Genomic DNA, 18,608 nt, shown 5'->3' with positions numbered 1-18,608 from the left:
AACAGTTATCAAGCAACAATTGGAATGGCTCCATATGAGGCTTTGTATGGCCGAAAATGTCGATCGCCACTTTACTGGGATGAAGTGGGCGAGAGAAAGTTGTTAGGTCCTGAACTCGTCCAACAGATGGTTGAGAAGGTCGACCACATCAAGCAAAGAATCAAAGAAGCTCAAGATAGACAAAAGTCTTATGCCGATAAACGCCGATCGGAGTTAGAATTCAATGTTGGGGATCGAGTTTTCCTCAAAGTTTCTCCCTCAAAGGGAGTTATACGTTTCGGAAAGAGGGGCAAGTTACGACCCCGTTTTATCGGACCTTTTGAGATCCTAGATAAGATAGGCCCTGTAGCCTATAGGTTGGCATTGCCACCCAGTATTGGAGACGTGCACAACGTGTTTCATGTCTCTCAGTTAAGAAAATATGTGTTTGATCCAAAACATGTGATTAAGCACGATGAAGTGGTCCTAGCCCAGGACTTAAGTTATGAAGAGAAACCAGTCCAAATACTTGATCGCAAGGTTCAAGTTTTACGTAACAAGAACATCGTTCTCGTTAAAGTGAAGTGGAACCATCACGGGATGGAAGAGTCCACATGGGAACTTGAAGATTCAATGAAAGTCAAGTATCCCCAGCTAGATTATCAAGGTATGTAATTTCGGGGACGAAATTTTTATTTAAGGAGGGAGGGATGTAATACCCCATTTCCTCGAGCTAAGTTTAGAATAACTTTGAACTTAGATTAAGATGATTCACGCCGGATAAAAAAAAAAGGAATTTATTTTAATTCCAACAAAAATGATTTACAAAAGTATTTGTAAATTTAGTTATTAAATTATATGCATAGCATATTTATTTAATTAGGCATTCAAGCTCTTACACAAGCTATTTAGCGAACCCTGACGAATATTACATTTTTGATATTTCAATCCTGGGGGATTTTCGCTATCCAATCAGCACTCACTAGCTCATAGCCGCCCAGCCTACCTACTAGCCCCGCCCAGTCTACCCACTAGCCGCCCAGCCTAATGAAACTTTCAAATTCCCAGCACACCTTTGCTGAAACCATTTCACCATTTCAATTGGCCTTTCACCATTCAACAACTTCAAACTTCTTCCTCACACAAGGATTCAAGTGCAGAGGCAGCACACATTTCAGATCAAGCAACTTGAAATTTCAGACTTGAGCAACTTGAAACTCAAAAAGGTTCCATCTTTTGAACTCTGCTTATTCCATTTCACAAACATGAATAATACATGAAATCTTACAGCTACCCAACAGATATTCACACGCATTCATACATTCACAGTGTTTATTTAATCAAACTTCTATACGAGTATACATGAAGCATACCAAATTTTTATAAAAGAAAAGAAAAGTAGAAGAAGAGATTTGTTGTTTTTGAAAAATGGAGTCTTGAGCCTTGTCGTGTAGAAACGGGTTGCTGTCACCGGAGTAGAGTCGGGCTGCGAGATAGAGAGAGGCACGGCACGGCGGCTCTGCCACTGCTGCCGGGCCGAGGACGGTGAGAGAGAGAGGGAGACAGGGGCGGCGTTGTCGTCGTCTGCCGGAGACAGAGAGGTGAGGCGTCGGGTCGGGCAGTCTAGTGAGCCGAGAGAGAGAGTTCCGAGGGAGGCCAGGGCGCGGCGGCCCTGCCGCTGTCGCTCGGCCACGGTCGGAGGAAGAGGAGAGTCGGAGTCGGCGGACGGCGGTGGTTAGCTCCCGCTGCTACGGCCGTCGGATCTGTGAACAAGCGAGAGATTTGAGAGAGAAACGATGGAGGTGGAGGGCTCAGCGATGGTCGGTGGCGGTCCTCGCTGCTGTCGACCGAGATCGAGAGGGAGAAGGTGCCGCTGTGCTTGGCCACTGTCAGAGAGAGAGAGCTGGTGGCGGCGGCTCGTCGCTGCTGCGCCTCCGGCGACTCTCCGCGGCGCGGCGGCGGACTTCCGACGTGAAGAGAGAGAGGGAAGTGATGGGCGTTTGTTTGAGGGAGATCGGAGAGCAGAGGAGAGGGAGAGGGTTGTCGGGGGCGGCGGCGTGGCCGGCGACGCTACCGCCGGAGGAGAGAAGAGGGCGAAAGGGGGGGTGCTGCTGCGTGTGTGCGTGTGTGTGAGTGTGTGTGTGTTTCTGAATGTGTGTGTGCGTGTGATTGAAATGGGATGTTGGGTTTTGGGTTTGGGCTTGAGGGTGGGTTTGACTTGGGCCGATTTTAATTGAGAGTTGGGCCTTTGTTTTAAATTTTCACTTGGGCCGATTTTTCTTTAATTTCAGTTGGGCCCTTATTTAAATATCAATTGGGTCAGTTTTATTTTAAAACTTTGGGTTGTCTTGATTAATTTAACTAATTGGGCTGCTCTATTTTAATTAATTGAACTATTAATTAGTTTAATTAATTTATTCAAAGAATAGTTTTCATAATAATATTAAATTATTATTATGTGCATATTTTAAGTAAATTTACTTATTATATGCTAAGCATGACATGAAATTGCATTTTATTTTGCAATTAGAATATTCATGATTTAATTGGTTTTAATTATAATTCCAATTATTAAAGAAAGATGAGTAAGAATATTGTTGGTGTTCTTAACTCAAGAGAAATGTTTTCATTAAATTTTGAAAACCCGGCTAAGTGAATCATAGAATATTAAGCACTATACCATGACTTAAGATTAGAATTCAAGGAGACCTATTAAGAATAGATTTCTTGTAGGCTTTGAGCATCAGGAGGACTAGCAATGTTATTCCGATTCAGAGAGAAGGTTAAACGACAGGCTTTGCCTAGACAGGTGGGCTTATTTTCCAAATGTATGATTGAGCTAATGAGCTTAAATATTCGTGAAATATAAACTGTTTATCCAATAAAATATTTTTGTGCACTCTACCATGTTTAAGGCTCGTACAGTTAATCAATTGAGGTTCTCTTATGACCTAACACGTTGTTTGAGAATTGTGTACACTTGTTAGCTGACTCGGTGGGTTGATCTCCATCGGGCACTAACCAGAGGCGTTATAAGGGTGCTCGACGGGATGTGTTCCGGAGCATAGAAATGATAGGCCTGTCTGGATTAATTTCCGAGGTTTATTATACTTGGCTGGGTTACGCCCTCAGTTCAAGTCAGCGGGAGACAGAGATCCGTCGGTGGCTAGAGGTCCGGGATCACAGCGAGTAACATAATGGAGTGTGCAAATGCGCGCAAAATAATTAAGTATATATATATGAAAATGTTTTAACATGCATAGAAGTTATTTCTTTTTAAAACCTTCTATGACATGTCAGTAAGATTGGATAAACTGTTCTTCAGATTATGAAATGCTTTAAAAGTTGCAGCCCACTAAGTACATTAGTACTTAGCCCAAAATTACTTTCAAATGTTTTCAGGTTAATGGCTGGTGATGACGGGGCAGAGCTGAGGCTAGGGTTCAACTCCGTATTTTGTCTTCCGCTATTGCACTAGCTTTTATTTGTCTTTTGTTTCTCCAACTTAAGACTGTTATGTTAAATTCTGAATTATGTTTTTATCGAGCTTAAACTCTAAATTTCTAGCTCTATGTTATTTAACGTTGGTTATCGGAAGCATGAAACCGAACTTGTGATCCTAAGGCTTTGAATGTTGTTGATTGATTAGTATCACTTGATTTCTATCTTTCTTCATTCAAAGGGCATTGCCCAACATTTTTATTCTATTATCTGAATTTCACAAGGTTCTTCCCTTGTTCATTTATATGATTTTAGTCGTACCCCAGTTATAGTTTATTCCTTCAAGAATTGGGGTGTGACATTTTATTTTCAAATATATTATATATGGGATACGCATTACAGAATTATAATATACATATTTAATTATGTAATTTTTTTTGAATCTGCTAGACATTTGTTATTAAAATATTAGTATTTTTAAATACTACAAATTTTAATAAAGTGCAAGGGTTAGTGGGCGCCAATAAATAGGTGCAAGGATACAATTTTCAAAAATACTCGATATTATCCATTATTTGTTGCCGTTCGGCGGTTATGGGCATAATCAAGTTGGGATTAAATTGTTAAAAAAAGCAAATTTCAATTTTGGCAAAACTTTGAATGAGTCTCGACAACTGACACGTTTTTTTAAATATTACAGTTGTTCCTGTTGCATTCAATTTTAGCGGAAAATTTTGTATTTAACGCGCAAAAAAATTACCGTATATTATATAATACTTACATTTTTAATATTAAATTTTACAAATAAAAGAAAAATCGTTAGGCCAAGAAATAATTTAGCTTTTTTTATATATTTTTTATAGTTAAATATATTTATACATTTAAATTAGGAAACCACATATTGATTTTTACTTCTTTTTTGCAGATAACATGGAGCATGCTTCAAAAAAAAAAAAAATTATTGTAGAGGGAGTAGACATATTCCAGAAATCATTGATTTAACAAATGATGAACCATGTCCCAAAAAATCTTCTTCATTTATGGATTATGCAAGCACGAGCACAAATGAACGTCAATCTCAAAATGAAAGAAATGATGGAAGATCAGAAGTCATTGATTTAACAAATGAAGCGTCAAATGACACGGATTATCTGTTAGATTTGGTTGCTTCGGAAGCAGGTAACTAAATTTTCTTAATTATGATGAATGTTTTGGTATTAATTAGTTTTATTTGTATACTTATAATTTATATTATTAATGGTTAATGATTAATTCTAAATTTAATTTAACAGAATACTACGATCTTGGTGATCCAGTTTGTCAGTGTGAATTTTGCAATGCATTATTTTGGTATGATGAAAGAAAAGGGAAGTCTTGCGATACTGAAAATCCAACGTACTCATTGTGTTGTCGTAGTGGTAAAGTAAAACTTCCAAAAATTAATCATCCTCCAACATTGTTGCATAACTTTCTTCATGGAAAAGATGCAAAGAGCAAACATTTTCGAGATCATATTCGATCTTATAATAGTATGTTTGCATTTACATCAATGGGAGGAAAGATTGATTTGAGTTTAAATACTGGCAATTCACCGCCAACATTTCGATTGCATGGTCAGAACTATCATTTGATGGGCAGTTTGATACCATCTGAAGGTGCTACACCAAAATTTGCTCAACTGTATATTTACAATACAGAAAATGAAGTTGCTAATAGGATGCAGTCTGTGAGGTAACTACAATGTTTATATGAAGTATGTAATGATATTATTATTATTATTATTATTATTATTATTTCATTTTAGTTATGTAAAGTTATTTATTTTTATTTGTGTAGGCAAAAAAGTGATAAAAACAATTTACATGCTAAAATTGTTTCTGATTTGAAGATAATGTTGGATGAAAATAATGTGTTAGTGAAGACATTTAGAATGGCAAAAGAGAAGATTATTGATCAAGGTCAATCTGATGTCAAGATAAAGCTTATTGGTAGACGACATGGTGATGCTCGAACATATAATCTACCAACCGTATCTGAAGTGGCTGCTTTAGTAGTTGGTGATTTTGATGAATCGATGGGGGATAGAGATTTAATTGTTGAAACACAAACTGGAGAACTCAAGCGCATTAATGAATTACATGCAGCGTATCTTGGTTTGCAGTATCCATTGTTATTCCCATATGGTGAAGATGTATTTCGTGAAGATATTCCTTTAAATGTGCCGGGAAGTTCAAATGGTAATAATGCTCGCAGTAATGTTACTATGAAAGATTACTTTGCTTTCCGATTGCATGAAAGAGAATCTGATGTGACGACAATTTTGACTTCTAAACGTCTATTCCAACAGTTTGTGGTTGATGCATACACTATGATTGAATCATCTAGATTAATGTATATACGCATGAATCAGAAAAAAATGCGGGCTGATTTGTATAAAGGCCTCACAGATGCTCTAATAAGAGGTGAAACAAATCCAGCAACCAGATGAAAAAGAGTGATATTGCCATCAAGTTTTGTTGGGGGAGCTCGATACATGGTGCAAAATTATCAAGATGCGATGGCTATATGTAAATGGATTGGATATCCTAATCTATTCATCACATTTACATGTAATCCAAAGTGGCCTGAGATTGTTAGATATGTTGAAAAACGAGGATTGAAACCGGAAGATCGCCCTGATATTATTTGTCGGGTTTTCAAAATGAAGTTGAATAATTTGATTAATGATCTATGTAAAGAGAAAATATTCGGCATTGTGAGAGCAGGTATTATATTTAGATTACATTATTACTTTATGCATTATATTATTTTATTAATATTTATGTGATTTCGTAAATTAATTTATTATATTTCTATATTTATATTGTCACAGTTGTATACACTATTGAATTTCAAAAAAGAGGACTTCCACATGCACATATTCTGCTCTTCTTTTGGAATGAAGATAGAAATCCTTCACCAGATAATATCAACGAAATTATTTCAGCTGAAATACCGGACATGGATTTAGATCCAAAGTATTATACAGCTGTACATGATTTCATGCTTCATGGTCCATGTGGAGTAGCAAATAAAAATTCGTCTTGCATGGCAAATGGTCGTTGCACAAAATATTTTCCCAAAAAATATGTTGAGACAACGAGTGTTGATGAAGATGGTTATCCAGTATATAGGCGTAGAAATAATGGGAGAACAATTCTGAAGAATGGTGTGCCTTTGGACAATAGATATGTTGTTCCGCACAATCGTTATCTTCTAATGAAGTATGGAGCACATATAAATGTTGAATGGTGCAATCAGTCACGGTCGATCAAATATTTGTTCAAGTATATCAACAAAGGAAATGATCGTGTTACTGCATCTTTCTATAAGAGCACGGATGATGGACATATGGAAAAGAATGTGGATGAAGTGAATATGTATTATGATTGCAGATACATATCACCATGTGAGGTTGCATGGCGAATCTTTGGATTTGAAATACAGTACAAAGATCCTCCCGTTGAAAGGTTGAGTTTTCATCTTCCGAATGAGCAAAACATAATATTTTCAGAGTCGGATACATTAGATGAGGTTTTGAGTAAACCTACAATTGGACAAACCAAGTTCTTAAAGTGGTTTGAGGCAAATAAGATATATCCAGAAGCAAGGAAACTTACATATGCAGAATTCCCAACACGATTTGTTTGGCACGCAAAGAAAATAAATGCATGGGAACTAAGAAAAGAAAGGTACTCGATTGGAAGAGTTGTTTATTTACCTCCTGGGAGTGGAGAAATGTATTATTTGAGATGTTTACTCAACATAGTACGTGGACCTACATGTTATGCGGACATAAGAACTGTTAATGTGATTGTATATGGTTCATTTAAGGAAGCTTGCTATGCAATGGGATTATTGAATGATGATAGAGAATACATTGATGGTATAGTTGAAGCAAGTTGTTGGGCATCTGCTAAGTCTTTAAGAATGTTATTCGTCACATTATTGTCGTCCGACTCTTTTGGAAGCGTAGCAGATGTTTGGAATGCATGCTGGATATATTTATCAGATGATATCTTATACAATCAAAGAACTATGCTGCATCATCCAGGTGAAATCATTACAGAGTTTTATATTATCATTTTACATGTTTTCTTTTTTATAATTACATTATATTATGGGATTATATATATATTTTTAAAATTGCAAAACTATAACTAACTGAAGATCAAATCAAGAATTATACACTTGTGAAAATTGAAAAACTGTTGAGTAGTTTTGGAAGGACTTTGCGAGAGTTTGAAGGCATTCCTTATCCAAGTTCTGAATTCTTCGAAACTGATCAAAATAAATTGATCAGTGATGAACTAAGATATGACCAAAAAGCATTAACAGATGAACACAAAGCTTTGATTTCTAAGCTTACCGATGAACATCGATGTGTTTATGATACTGTTATTAATGCGACACGGTCAAATTATGGAGGAATGTTTTTCATATATGGGTATGGAGGTACGGGAAAAACATTCATATGGAACACTCTTTCAGCAGCTCTAAGGTCAAAGGGAGAAATTGTTTTAAATGTTGCTTCAAGTGGAATTGCGTCCCTGTTGTTGCCTGGTGGAAGAACAGCTCATTCACGATTCAAAATTCTCATAAATGTCAATGAGGATTCCATGTGCAACTGAAGGAATATTAAACTGAATTAACGTTCCGCTTTGCCCGATGATCGTTTCTTGGATTATTATCAATTTATCATACAACGATTAATCCTAACATGCTCCTATGAATTTAACAGCTGCACGTTGGAGTTCAGAAATACCTGAAGAATTCAGAAGAATTCGTCAATCTGTCGCTGAACAGGTCAGCCAACTTCAACGCTCCGTTTGACCCCTCAAACGACCTCCAATCGTATTTTGTGCAGAAATACGACTTTAAGTACCAAGTTATACGATTATTCGTAAATCGAGGTTATGTGCTCAAAGAATAAACTCTCACATATTGGAGAAACCTAATGATCTTTTCACAAAAGGCTTATCGCAAATGGTCATTGAAAGATGGTAATGCGATTGATGCCAGATTGATGCCACCCACTTAGGAAACTTTAAGTATAAGTGGGAGAAGTGTTAGGTGATTGGTAATTTGGAAACATTGTATACAAGCATAAAACGTTCTTGCTTTCAGTATACAAATCCAACAATCTCCCACTTATACTAAAGCAAACTTTTAGTATACAATGCGTCTATTTACCAATCACCTAACACTTCTCCCACTTATACTTAAAGTTTCCTAAGTGGGTGGCATCAATCTGGCATCAATCGCATTACCATCTTTCAATGACCATTTGCGATAAGCCTTTTGTGAAAAGATCAGTAGGTTTCTCCAATATGTGAGAGTTTATTCTTTGAGCACATAACCTCGATTTACGAATAATCGTATAACTTGGTACTTACTCTCCATATGTTTGACCCCTTGTGGTTCTAGGATTCCTTAGAGTTTGCAACTGCACTTGAGGTACCACGAAGGTGATGCTCTCACGCAAACTAGGAATCACTCTTAGACCCTGGAGGTAGTGGTCAAACCAAAAGGTTTTACCTCCCAAGGAAAACACATAGCTCGAGGTAATTATTCTTTGTTCCGGTCAGCCTGGGAATCCGAAATCATATAATCCAAAAAGGAACTAAACTGTCTAACTAGTAAACTATCCTTATTCTCTAGTCATGGACTTGAGAATATAATTTACCACAGTTCAGTGTCCTTAACTAGGACTATACAGATATCTTACAACCATGCTAACTGCATAGCAAATATAAGATCTCGTACATAGCAACCCATACATGAAGCTATCTACTGCGGAAACGTAGAATACTGCCTTCATTTCCTCAACCTTAATAGGCATCTTAAGACATAGTCTTTAGATAAAGGAACGCCGTATCTAAAAGGTAGCAATCCTTTCTTGGCGGTATTCATACTACAACGAGTATTCTCAGTATCAATGTAAGACACTCGAGATAAGCCCAACATCTTTTTCTAGTGATCCCTTATAACCTTGATCACAAAGGTGTATACTGTACCTCCTTAGTCTTTCATCTGAGACTGTTCGGATAACCATTACTTTATGTCTTGACAATAGCTCCATATTGTCGCCAATTAGGAGGATATTATCTACATAAAATGCAAGATAAACCACATCACCGATGACACGAGAGCGATTGACACGAGATGTTTCTCTCCCTCCCTCACGTAACCTCGATGGTTTAAGTGAGCTGCTATGGGTAAAATGATCCGAATGTTCTTAGCATGGTACTTGCGAAAATATCATCATAACCTATACCCTTACACTGGGCATAACCTTTCGCCACCAGTCTAGCTTCGGAAGCTACGACCTTGCTCATTCGGGCCTGTCATTATCTTGCATACTCACTTACAACCTAAGGCATGACTGCCTCCTGGTAGCAAGATTTTCTAGTATACACCCATATTCTTAATGGATTGCTCCATTGAGGTGTGCCAATAATCTACATTCTCGTCTTCCACTAATTCCAAGTAGATATCTGGGTCGATTCTCTTATATTCACTACCAGGGACTGAATCCAAAGATTCTCCCAAGAACATAAATCGATCGGGTTGTCCCACAACCCTCCCACTACAATGGATCTGTGGTGGCACATGTGTGTCAACAGTGCGTGCAGTGTCTTGTGGTACAAAACTCTTGCATACTTGGCTTGGGTGATGGAATCGCCTGTCTAATGTCTTCAATTTCTTGAAACACACTATCTGACTTGGATTAGTAATTATTCCCATAGTCCACTTCTAAGAATCGTGTGTCATTGCTAATAACCACCTTCTGATTCTTTAGGACTAATTGCAAAGATGCATAACTCATCATCGGACATATTTTTTCAAGAGTGACCTATTTCTTCTCTCCACCACACCATTTTATATAGGGATTACATGGTGTAGTAAACTGGGTTGGAATCCCAAACACTGACAATGAATCAGAAAAGATCATTCCTAACACATTATTGGCCCTTTATCCCCTTTGTCATGAATGACCTGGTTTCCATCTTTTCTTCTATACAGGATTCGCAGGTTCGAAATAGTACAACCTGGATTGAATCCAATGTACTTATTTAGACACGAGCCTTTGGATCCTATTAAGATAGATGTGACCTATTTCTAGGGTATCAATATATGTGTAAGATCCTCATGAGAGATTAGCCTTAACTTTTCTCTTTCTTTTGTTCGATGATGTAAATGCAATATAAAGGTATTTTGTAGACAAGTTATAGTATGAAGAGAGATGTTCAAAAAACCAGAATAGACAACTTTGTCATTTCTTATGATAGAAACACCACTATAAAAAATGACATAAGATCAATCTATTCAAAATTTTGGAACATGATAAGGAACTCTCAAAAAACTAAAACATGTCTTCAGGACTTAAAGACAGGTCTTCAATTGCAACAACTGCGACTCTAGTCACGTTGCCTATGAAGACTATCATCTCATCACTTCTCAGCTTCCTTGTCAGCTTATAAAAAGCCATGCAAGATATAACAATCAGTTTCTCTCGTTATCCACTACTCATAACTGAGTAGAAAACGAGCTGACATGTCTCAGTTACTATAGCAAGTGAAGTACCTTAACCCTTTGCCTTGAGTATTGAAAGAAGAAATCTCCAATACCCAATCTTATCACACCACTACTCCCACTATTTCCCTTGTCTTTCTTGCCCCTTGGACCCTTCTTCTTCCCGTCATTCGACGAAGAAGATGGCTCTCCTTTGGCAATAACAAGTGCTTGCACATCTCTTTTCCACAACTTCCTTAGCCGTAACTAGAGCATTCAACAACTCAAAAGAAGTATTATCTTTCTTGCTCATAACAGCATTGAGGCGGAAGTTCTTAATTAAAAGACTTGGGAAGAAAGTTCAGGATAATATCGACTTTTGCCTCACCGTCGATACTCCCACTGAGCAAGTCAAGTCCATCAAAAAAATTTGCATGACATGCTCGTGCACTGAGTTGTGCTCACTCATAAAAATAACAAGATTACTCTCATCAAATTTAAATGAGCAGCTCAGTCCAACTCTCCGAACACTTTCTTGAGATTCAGCATGATGCTAATAGCATCGTCCATGCCCTGATGTTGGAGCTACAAGGTTTGTGACATTATACTCATAATATAGCATATAGCCACATTATTCGCCTTATGTCACCTTTTATGTAATTCATTTTTCTCATCAGTTGACTCATTATTCGGACCAATAGAACGTGGAGTAGTAAGCAACACAAAAATTGTGTTAGTTTGTGAGAAAGATAAAAATCCAAAAACTGCGTTTCCATTTTATATATGTGGACCGGTTAAAAGACTTTGTGCAAGAATAAAGAAACAGGAGACATAGACATATCTGAAAGTAACGAACATAAAGCACATAATTCGTAACAATAATATTATAACCTCTTGATAAAACAATATTAATGAAACCTCCAACCGCTCAAGGAATCCCATGTGCAAGCCACGCTGTGTGGACGTTTACACACGAACTCCTCAACCAGACTATTCACCTAGTCATTTAATTTCCATCCATGTCAACTTAACCTTTTGACAAAGGAAATTAATAGTTGGCACCTTAACTAGACCATATCATCATCAAGAAGGGACTCCTCGGGGAGTTGTACATTGTACTTGATATGATATCTAAGCAATGACCACAATTTAACCTTGAAAATTAAATTCTCGAAATTAGCATACTCACGAGGACCATACCGCTTTCAATTTAATTTTCTTGGTTATCTTATTTAATTCCATTCTCCAAAGTACTTGTGAAAAATTACACAAGTAAGCCACGCTGTGTGGACGTTTACTGCATAACTCCCACTACTTCAATGGATTTAAATATTTTTATTAGAAACCTCATCTGACAAACTTATGAAAGAACAAATATGAAGTAAGCCACGCTGTGTGGACGTTTACTCACATCGCCAATCATTTTGTCTAGAGACCGCATGTGGAGGTCTACATAATTTTAAGAATAAAAATTATTAAGTAATAACCACAATCTAACTTTGAAATTAAATTCTCGAATCTTGACATACTCACTAGGACCATGTCGCATTCAATTTAATTTCTTAGTTATCTTATTTAAAATCCATCATCTAAAGTACTTATGAAAATCATACCAGTAAGCCACGCTGTGTGGACGTTTACCGCATAACTTCCACTACTTAAATGGATTTAAATATTTTTAATAGAAGTCTCAACTTAACAAACTTGTGAAATCAAATATGAAGTAAGCCACGCTGTGTGGACGTTTACTTATATTCTCAATCACTTTGTCTTGAGACCGTTTGTGGAAATCCAAATAATTTTTAATCATCTATAAAATTATTAATACATCTTAGTCTTTTTCTTTCAAAAGGCTTGTTCATGCTCAACACATAATCCTAAACATGCTCATCTAGAACGCAACATGTAAAACATGCTTGCAGAATTCTGAAACATGCTTAAGAAAACGATAAACCTACTATCATGCTCGTCTAAGCGCAATTAATAAACAAATATTAACAAGCAAAGACGAGCAAAAGCAAGTAAAGAGCATAAGGGATTAACAACCACGACATGCAAAGAACATAATTAAAACAATAAAGTTCTTCGTGACCCATTCGTGGAACCCCATATTTCTAATCTATTACAAAGAACAGAAAAGAAAAAGCTCAAAAACGTAAACTCGGCCCAAAACGCTTCAAACAGGCCCGTCTTTGAAAACTAGGGTTTGGGCCCCCTAGGGTTTGACAAAACGCAGCTGCCACCTCCCACAGCAGCCGCCCCGGCGCTCGGCAGCAGCAGCCCGGCGCGCAGCAGCAGCAGCCCGGCGCACTGCCCGGCGTGCAGCAGCAGCCTCCCGGCGTGCAGCAGCAGCAGCCCGGCGCACTGCCCGGCGTGCAGCAGCAGCCCGGCGTACAGCCCGCCCTGCCTCCGACTCTCCAACCTCCGTCCATTCGATGTTGATTCGTCGTCGTCTTCGTCTCGATTTTCAATTTTTACAGATTACAACGGAAAAACAAAAACAAATTGAAAACCTAATCTAACCACGGATTTTCTCGTGGTGAAAAATGATTACAACGTCAAAACGACGTATTCCACGAATCAACAAACCACGAAGAACAGCAGCAGTAAACAACGCACATTATTAATCGTACATAAATTAATAATAGAGCCAAGAAATTAATCCTGGGCTCTGATACCAATTGAAGGAATATTAAACTGAATTAACGTTCCGCTTTGCCCGATGATCGTTTCTTGGATTATTATCAATTTATCATACAACGATTAATCCTAACATGCTCCTATGAATTTAACAGCTGCACGTTGGAGTTCAGAAATACCTGAAGAATTCAGAAGAATTCGTCAATCTGTCGCTGAACAGGTCATCCAACTTCAACGCTCCGTTTGACCCCTCAAACGACCTCCAATCGTATTTTGTGCAGAAATACGACTTCTTCGTCTTCGAAAGAGCTTTCCTTGGCCGCCTGATTCGTCTGAATCGGAGTTCTGTGGAGGAAGTTATGGCCGTTTTACGGAGACTGCCAGAACTTGGTTTCCTGCGAAAATCTGACTCCAGCTCTGATCTTCTCGACTGTATCCCGCTCAATTCCCAACGTTGGATGGACAACGAGCTATGGAAATTCCCAAGACAGAAATCACCTCACGTTTTCCTGCGCCTCTCTCTGCTCTCAAAAACCCTAATTTTTTATCAGTCTATTTTCCTGAGAGCTGACAGCTGTATTTAATAATACAGAAAAGAGGAGGAGGCGCCACTTTACATGTGAGGGCCGAAAATTCTGTCTTCTTGGGCTAGGAGACATTGGGCCAGCCCAGGGACCAGATACAAGGAATAAAGATGGGCCTCAAATAAATTAATTTATCCATGGTCAGCCCAGACCATAATTAATTTATAAATATCAGTTCATTCCACTAGAGAACCGATACTGACTTACCCCTTTATTGCCGGTGATGAGTCGGGGCTTGTATTTAGACTTATTAAATCTCCGTATTTAAAATATCCGACATCCATTAATTAATTAGAGCTCTGACAGCTTAAATTAATTAATCTCTTAATAATTCCTTAAGCAGTACCACTCAAACTTTATTATTACGCCTGAACTTAATCAACCTGCAGGGTTTAGCGTAATAAACCTTATTGAGCTCCTTAAGGGGATGTCATTATCCTATACCGGATACGGGTACTAATACAGATAATCAAATATCATATATTAACCGCTATCACCCAAGATACAGAGTACTCGAGTTAGTATATAACCTTCACCCATAGTAAGTCAAAGTGATATACGAGTTAACATATATATCTGAATACTTATTAGTATTAAGATTTATAAGTCACCGAGATCTTGATTCTTCACTTAAGTCAGATAGAAGAATACATCTCAAACTGTGGTCCTATCAATACGTAATGACGTACCAGTATAGACAAGTAGCCAAGACAAACTACTTCCATCTATACTGCAGCCTAAACCAATAACTTGTCCTAGAGTTATTTCGGCTGTGATCATATTATATCTCTTAAGGTTATTCCAATTATATGGTCTTCTGTGATCTACAACACACCATATAATCTACTTATATAGAGATAAAGAACATACATATGCAATCATGAACACAATCAGATAGGAGATTAGATAGTGAACTTAGGAAACATTGTATACAAGCATAAAACGTTCTTGCTTTCAGTATACAAATCCAACAGCAACATCAATCAAGGTTCTCCACTTGCAGAATTGATTGTTAAGTGTAAGCTTATTATTTGGGATGAGGCACCGATGATGCACAAGTTTTGTTTTGAAGCATTGGATCGAAGTCTACGAGATATAATGCGGTTTGTCAATCCGTCAAGTGCATCCACCCCTTTTGGAGGAAAGACAGTTGTGTTCGGGGGTGATTTCAGACAGATACTACCTGTTATACCAAAAGGAAGTAGGCAAGATATTGTTTTTGCAACAATAAATTCTTCATATCTCTGGAGATATTGCAAGGTTTTACGGTTGAAAAAAAATATGAGGCTTCAAAATATGGGCTCCAGTGCTGAAGCTGTGGAGTTGGAAGAGTTCTCTAAATGGATTGCGAGTATAGGCGATGGAACAATTGGAAGTGCGAATGATGGTAATGTCAATATTGATATTCGAACAGATTTTTTGATAAAATGGTCTGAAAATCCAATTGAGCACATAGTTAACACCATTTATCCATCAGATTGTTCCAATAATGTAGATACAAGTTATCTACAAGAGAGAGCAATACTTGCTCCTACTCTTAATGCTGTTGAATCTGTAAATTAATACTCCCTCCGTCCCAGTAAACTTGTCCCGTTTCTTTTCGGCACGGGTATTAAGGAGAGTTGTATTAGAGGTTAAATTGTATGACCCACATGTTTAATTATATTGTTAATTGATTTAAGTATTATTAACAAAGCAACAATTAATTCTTCAAAATTATGCTGCTGACGTCGCTCTCAACTCCGGCAGCCGGCGCCGGCGCCGACATCCTTCCTTTCCCCTCGTCTGTCTCTCTCCACCCCCTAAACACCATCATTCAAACAACCAACCAAAAAATTTAACACACATCATTTCCCCCAAATTCAAGAAGTGTTTATAGAGGCGGAGGCGAAGAGGCGAGAGGCGGAGGCGGTGGCGCCGGAACAGAGCGGGAAAGGGGGAGGCAGATTTACAGAGGCAGATTTACAGGGAAGCAGCGCCGGGTGAATGGAGGTGGGAGGGCGCCGAATGTGGCGCTCAGATTCAGGTGGGAGGGCGGCGGGTGCATTGAGGCTCCTCTACGGTGCCGATTAGGGCTCCGTCGACCTCTCATGGGCTTTCAACCACAGCGATTTTACAGATCTCCCTTCCCTTGCCTTTACAGATCTCCTCTAAAGGCGTTGTAAATCTGCCTCTGTAAATCTGCCTCCCCCTTTCCCGCTCTGTTCCGGCGCCACCGCCTCCGCCTCTCGCCTCTTGCCTCTTCGCCTCCACTTCCGCCCTCTCGCATCCAACGTTCGGCGCCGGTCGATTTCGATCGGCGACTTTGGGATTTTCGGGAGAAACGAGAAGAGGCGACCAGTGGAGAGAGAGAGCCCTGTGGTCGACGCCGGTGCCGAATATATGCAATACGTCGCCCAACAATAGCCGACGATCACCGGCCACCAACAGAGGGAGAAAGTGGTGGCGGCGCCGGTCGAATGGGGCTGACGATTTTAGGGTTTTCTGGAGGATGGAAACGAGGTGGCTGAGATAGAGAGAAAGAGAGAGACGAGTGCAGTAGGGAATAGGGAATAGTAGGAAATAAAAGGGATTTAATTAACAAAGTTAATTAAAATGTGTTTAATTAATTTTTAATGAGACCCCTAATTTTTACTAAAAAAGGAAATGGGACAAGTTTATTGGGACAACCCAAAAAGGAAAGTGGGACAAGTTTATTGGGACGGAGGGAGTACATGATTTCTTTGAACAAAAGTGAAGGACGTTTATATAGAAGCTCAGACTCAACTTCAAGATCAGATTCAATCACTGATTTGGTACAACAAGTGCATACCCCAGAATTCTTGAATAACATCAAATGTTCAGGAGTACCAAATCACGAAATATATTTGAAGGTTGGAACTCCGATTATGTTGTTGAGGAACATTGATCATGCAAATGGATTGAACTCGATTGAAAATAACAAGACTTGGACAACATGTTTTGGAAGCACAAATTCTTACGGGAGATAATGCAAATACAAAAATTTTGATTCCAAGAATGTCATTGACTCCTGCTGATCCAAGATTGCCATTTAAGTTTGAACGACGACAATTCCCCCTGATTGTATCTTATGCAATGACGATCAACAAAAGTCAAGGGCAATCGTTTTCTCATGTTGGTTTATTCTTGCCAAGACCAGTTTTTACACATGGCCAATTGTACGTTGCAGTGTCAAGAGTACGAAGTCGAGCAGGACTTAAAATATTGCTTTCTGAAGATGGTAGAAATGATGATACTACTACTACAAATGTTGTGTATAGGGAAGTTTTTCAAAATGTATGACAATATGTGTGCTATTGTTTTGCATTTAATTATAATTAAATTTAATTTATATGAATATCATGTCTTATTTTCATATTTATTTATTTAGAATATTATTTAAAAATAACACTCAACGTGCAGCACTTGCCGTGCAACACACGGGTGGGTGTTCTAGTTAATACTCCCTCCGTCCCGTTAATCAAGTCCCCTTTCTTTTGGGCACGGGTATTTAGGAGACTAAAATTAAGAGTTAAATGGTATATTTGAAAAAGTTAATGTTACTTTAATTAAGGGTCTCAGGCTCATTAACACTGCTGCACCACCGCCTGTGCCACTGCCGCGCCACCACTTGTGCACCACCGCACCACCACAATTTCTGAACCACACCACAGGAAATAAAAAAAACGGAGGCGAACCCTGCCCAAAACACCAAAACATTGGGCTTTAATTTCAATTTCTGAGCCGGAACACCAAAACACCACAGAGAAATCAAAAAAATGGAAGAGCAGGTGGTGGGCGAGAGGCGGAGGGCAGAGGCGGCGTTGGAGCCCGCGGAGGCACGAGGGCAGCGGCTGTTGCGGCAGAGGCGGCGTTGGAGCCCGCGGAGGCGCGAGGCGGCGGAGGCATTGGAGGCAGAGCAGGAGGAAGGTGGAGGCGGCGCAGGAGGATGGTGGCGGAGGCGTGAGGATGGTGGCGAAGGCGCGAGGCGCCGGAGGTGCGAGGCGGTGGAAGAAGGCGGATGGAAGGTGAAGTTGGCGGAGGCGGTGGAACAAGAGGAGAGAGGGGGGATGATTGAGAGAGAGAGAGAGATAGAGAGAGAGAGAGGGGCAGGGGAGGAAGAGGCAGAGGGAAATCTAGGGTTTGCAGTGGTGGCGTTGGAGGCGGTGCAAGAGGATGGCGGCAGAGGCGCGAGGCGCGAGGCGGTGGAAGGTGGAAGGTGGTGGAGGCGGTGGAAGGTGGAGGGATTGGAGATTGGAGTTGGTGAAAGAAGAAGAGGAGAGAGGGGAGATGACGAAGAGAGAAGAGATAAGTGATGAGAGAGAGAGGGGCAGGTGGGTTGGGTTGTGAAAGGAGAGAGATAATTAAATCTATTAATTGTATTCTAATTATTGCCAAAAAAGGAAAGAG

General features: G+C 39.2%; 1 protein-coding gene and 1 long non-coding RNA gene across 2 annotated transcripts; both read left to right on the top strand.

Moving 5' to 3' along the window:
• Positions 1-211: 211 nt before the first annotated feature.
• Positions 212-3,684, top strand: LOC131020010 (uncharacterized). Its single transcript, XR_009100577.1, has 2 exons — positions 212-1,205; positions 3,382-3,684. It is a non-coding gene; the product is annotated as an uncharacterized LOC131020010 (long non-coding RNA).
• Positions 3,685-5,977: 2,293 nt separating this feature from the next.
• LOC131023211 (uncharacterized) lies at positions 5,978-15,761 on the top strand. Its single transcript, XM_057952753.1, has 3 exons — positions 5,978-6,185; positions 6,293-7,513; positions 15,157-15,761. The coding sequence occupies exons 1-3, from the start codon at positions 5,978-5,980 to the stop codon at positions 15,759-15,761; spliced, it is 2,034 nt and encodes a 677-aa protein (XP_057808736.1).
• Positions 15,762-18,608: the final 2,847 nt, after the last annotated feature.

Source organism: Salvia miltiorrhiza, chromosome 4 (assembly GCF_028751815.1).
Source record: "Salvia miltiorrhiza cultivar Shanhuang (shh) chromosome 4, IMPLAD_Smil_shh, whole genome shotgun sequence".
In the NCBI taxonomy this organism is placed as follows: domain Eukaryota; kingdom Viridiplantae; phylum Streptophyta; class Magnoliopsida; order Lamiales; family Lamiaceae; genus Salvia; species Salvia miltiorrhiza.
The sequence above is the reverse complement of the archived record's forward strand: the minus strand, read 5'-3'. Positions and strand labels throughout refer to the sequence as shown.

What these genes read in the sequence shown, in the direction of transcription:
- LOC131023211 (XM_057952753.1), top strand. Translation starts at nt 5,978, where the DNA reads ATGGCTATATGTAAATGGATTGGATATCCTAATCTATTCATCACATTT. An exon ending in ATTCGGCATTGTGAGAGCAG is followed by an intron (nt 6,186 to 6,292) that starts GTATTATATTTA and finishes ATATTGTCACAG; the next exon opens with TTGTATACACTATTGAATTT. An exon ending in AACTATGCTGCATCATCCAG is followed by an intron (nt 7,514 to 15,156) that starts GTGAAATCATTA and finishes TCTTGCTTTCAG; the next exon opens with TATACAAATCCAACAGCAAC.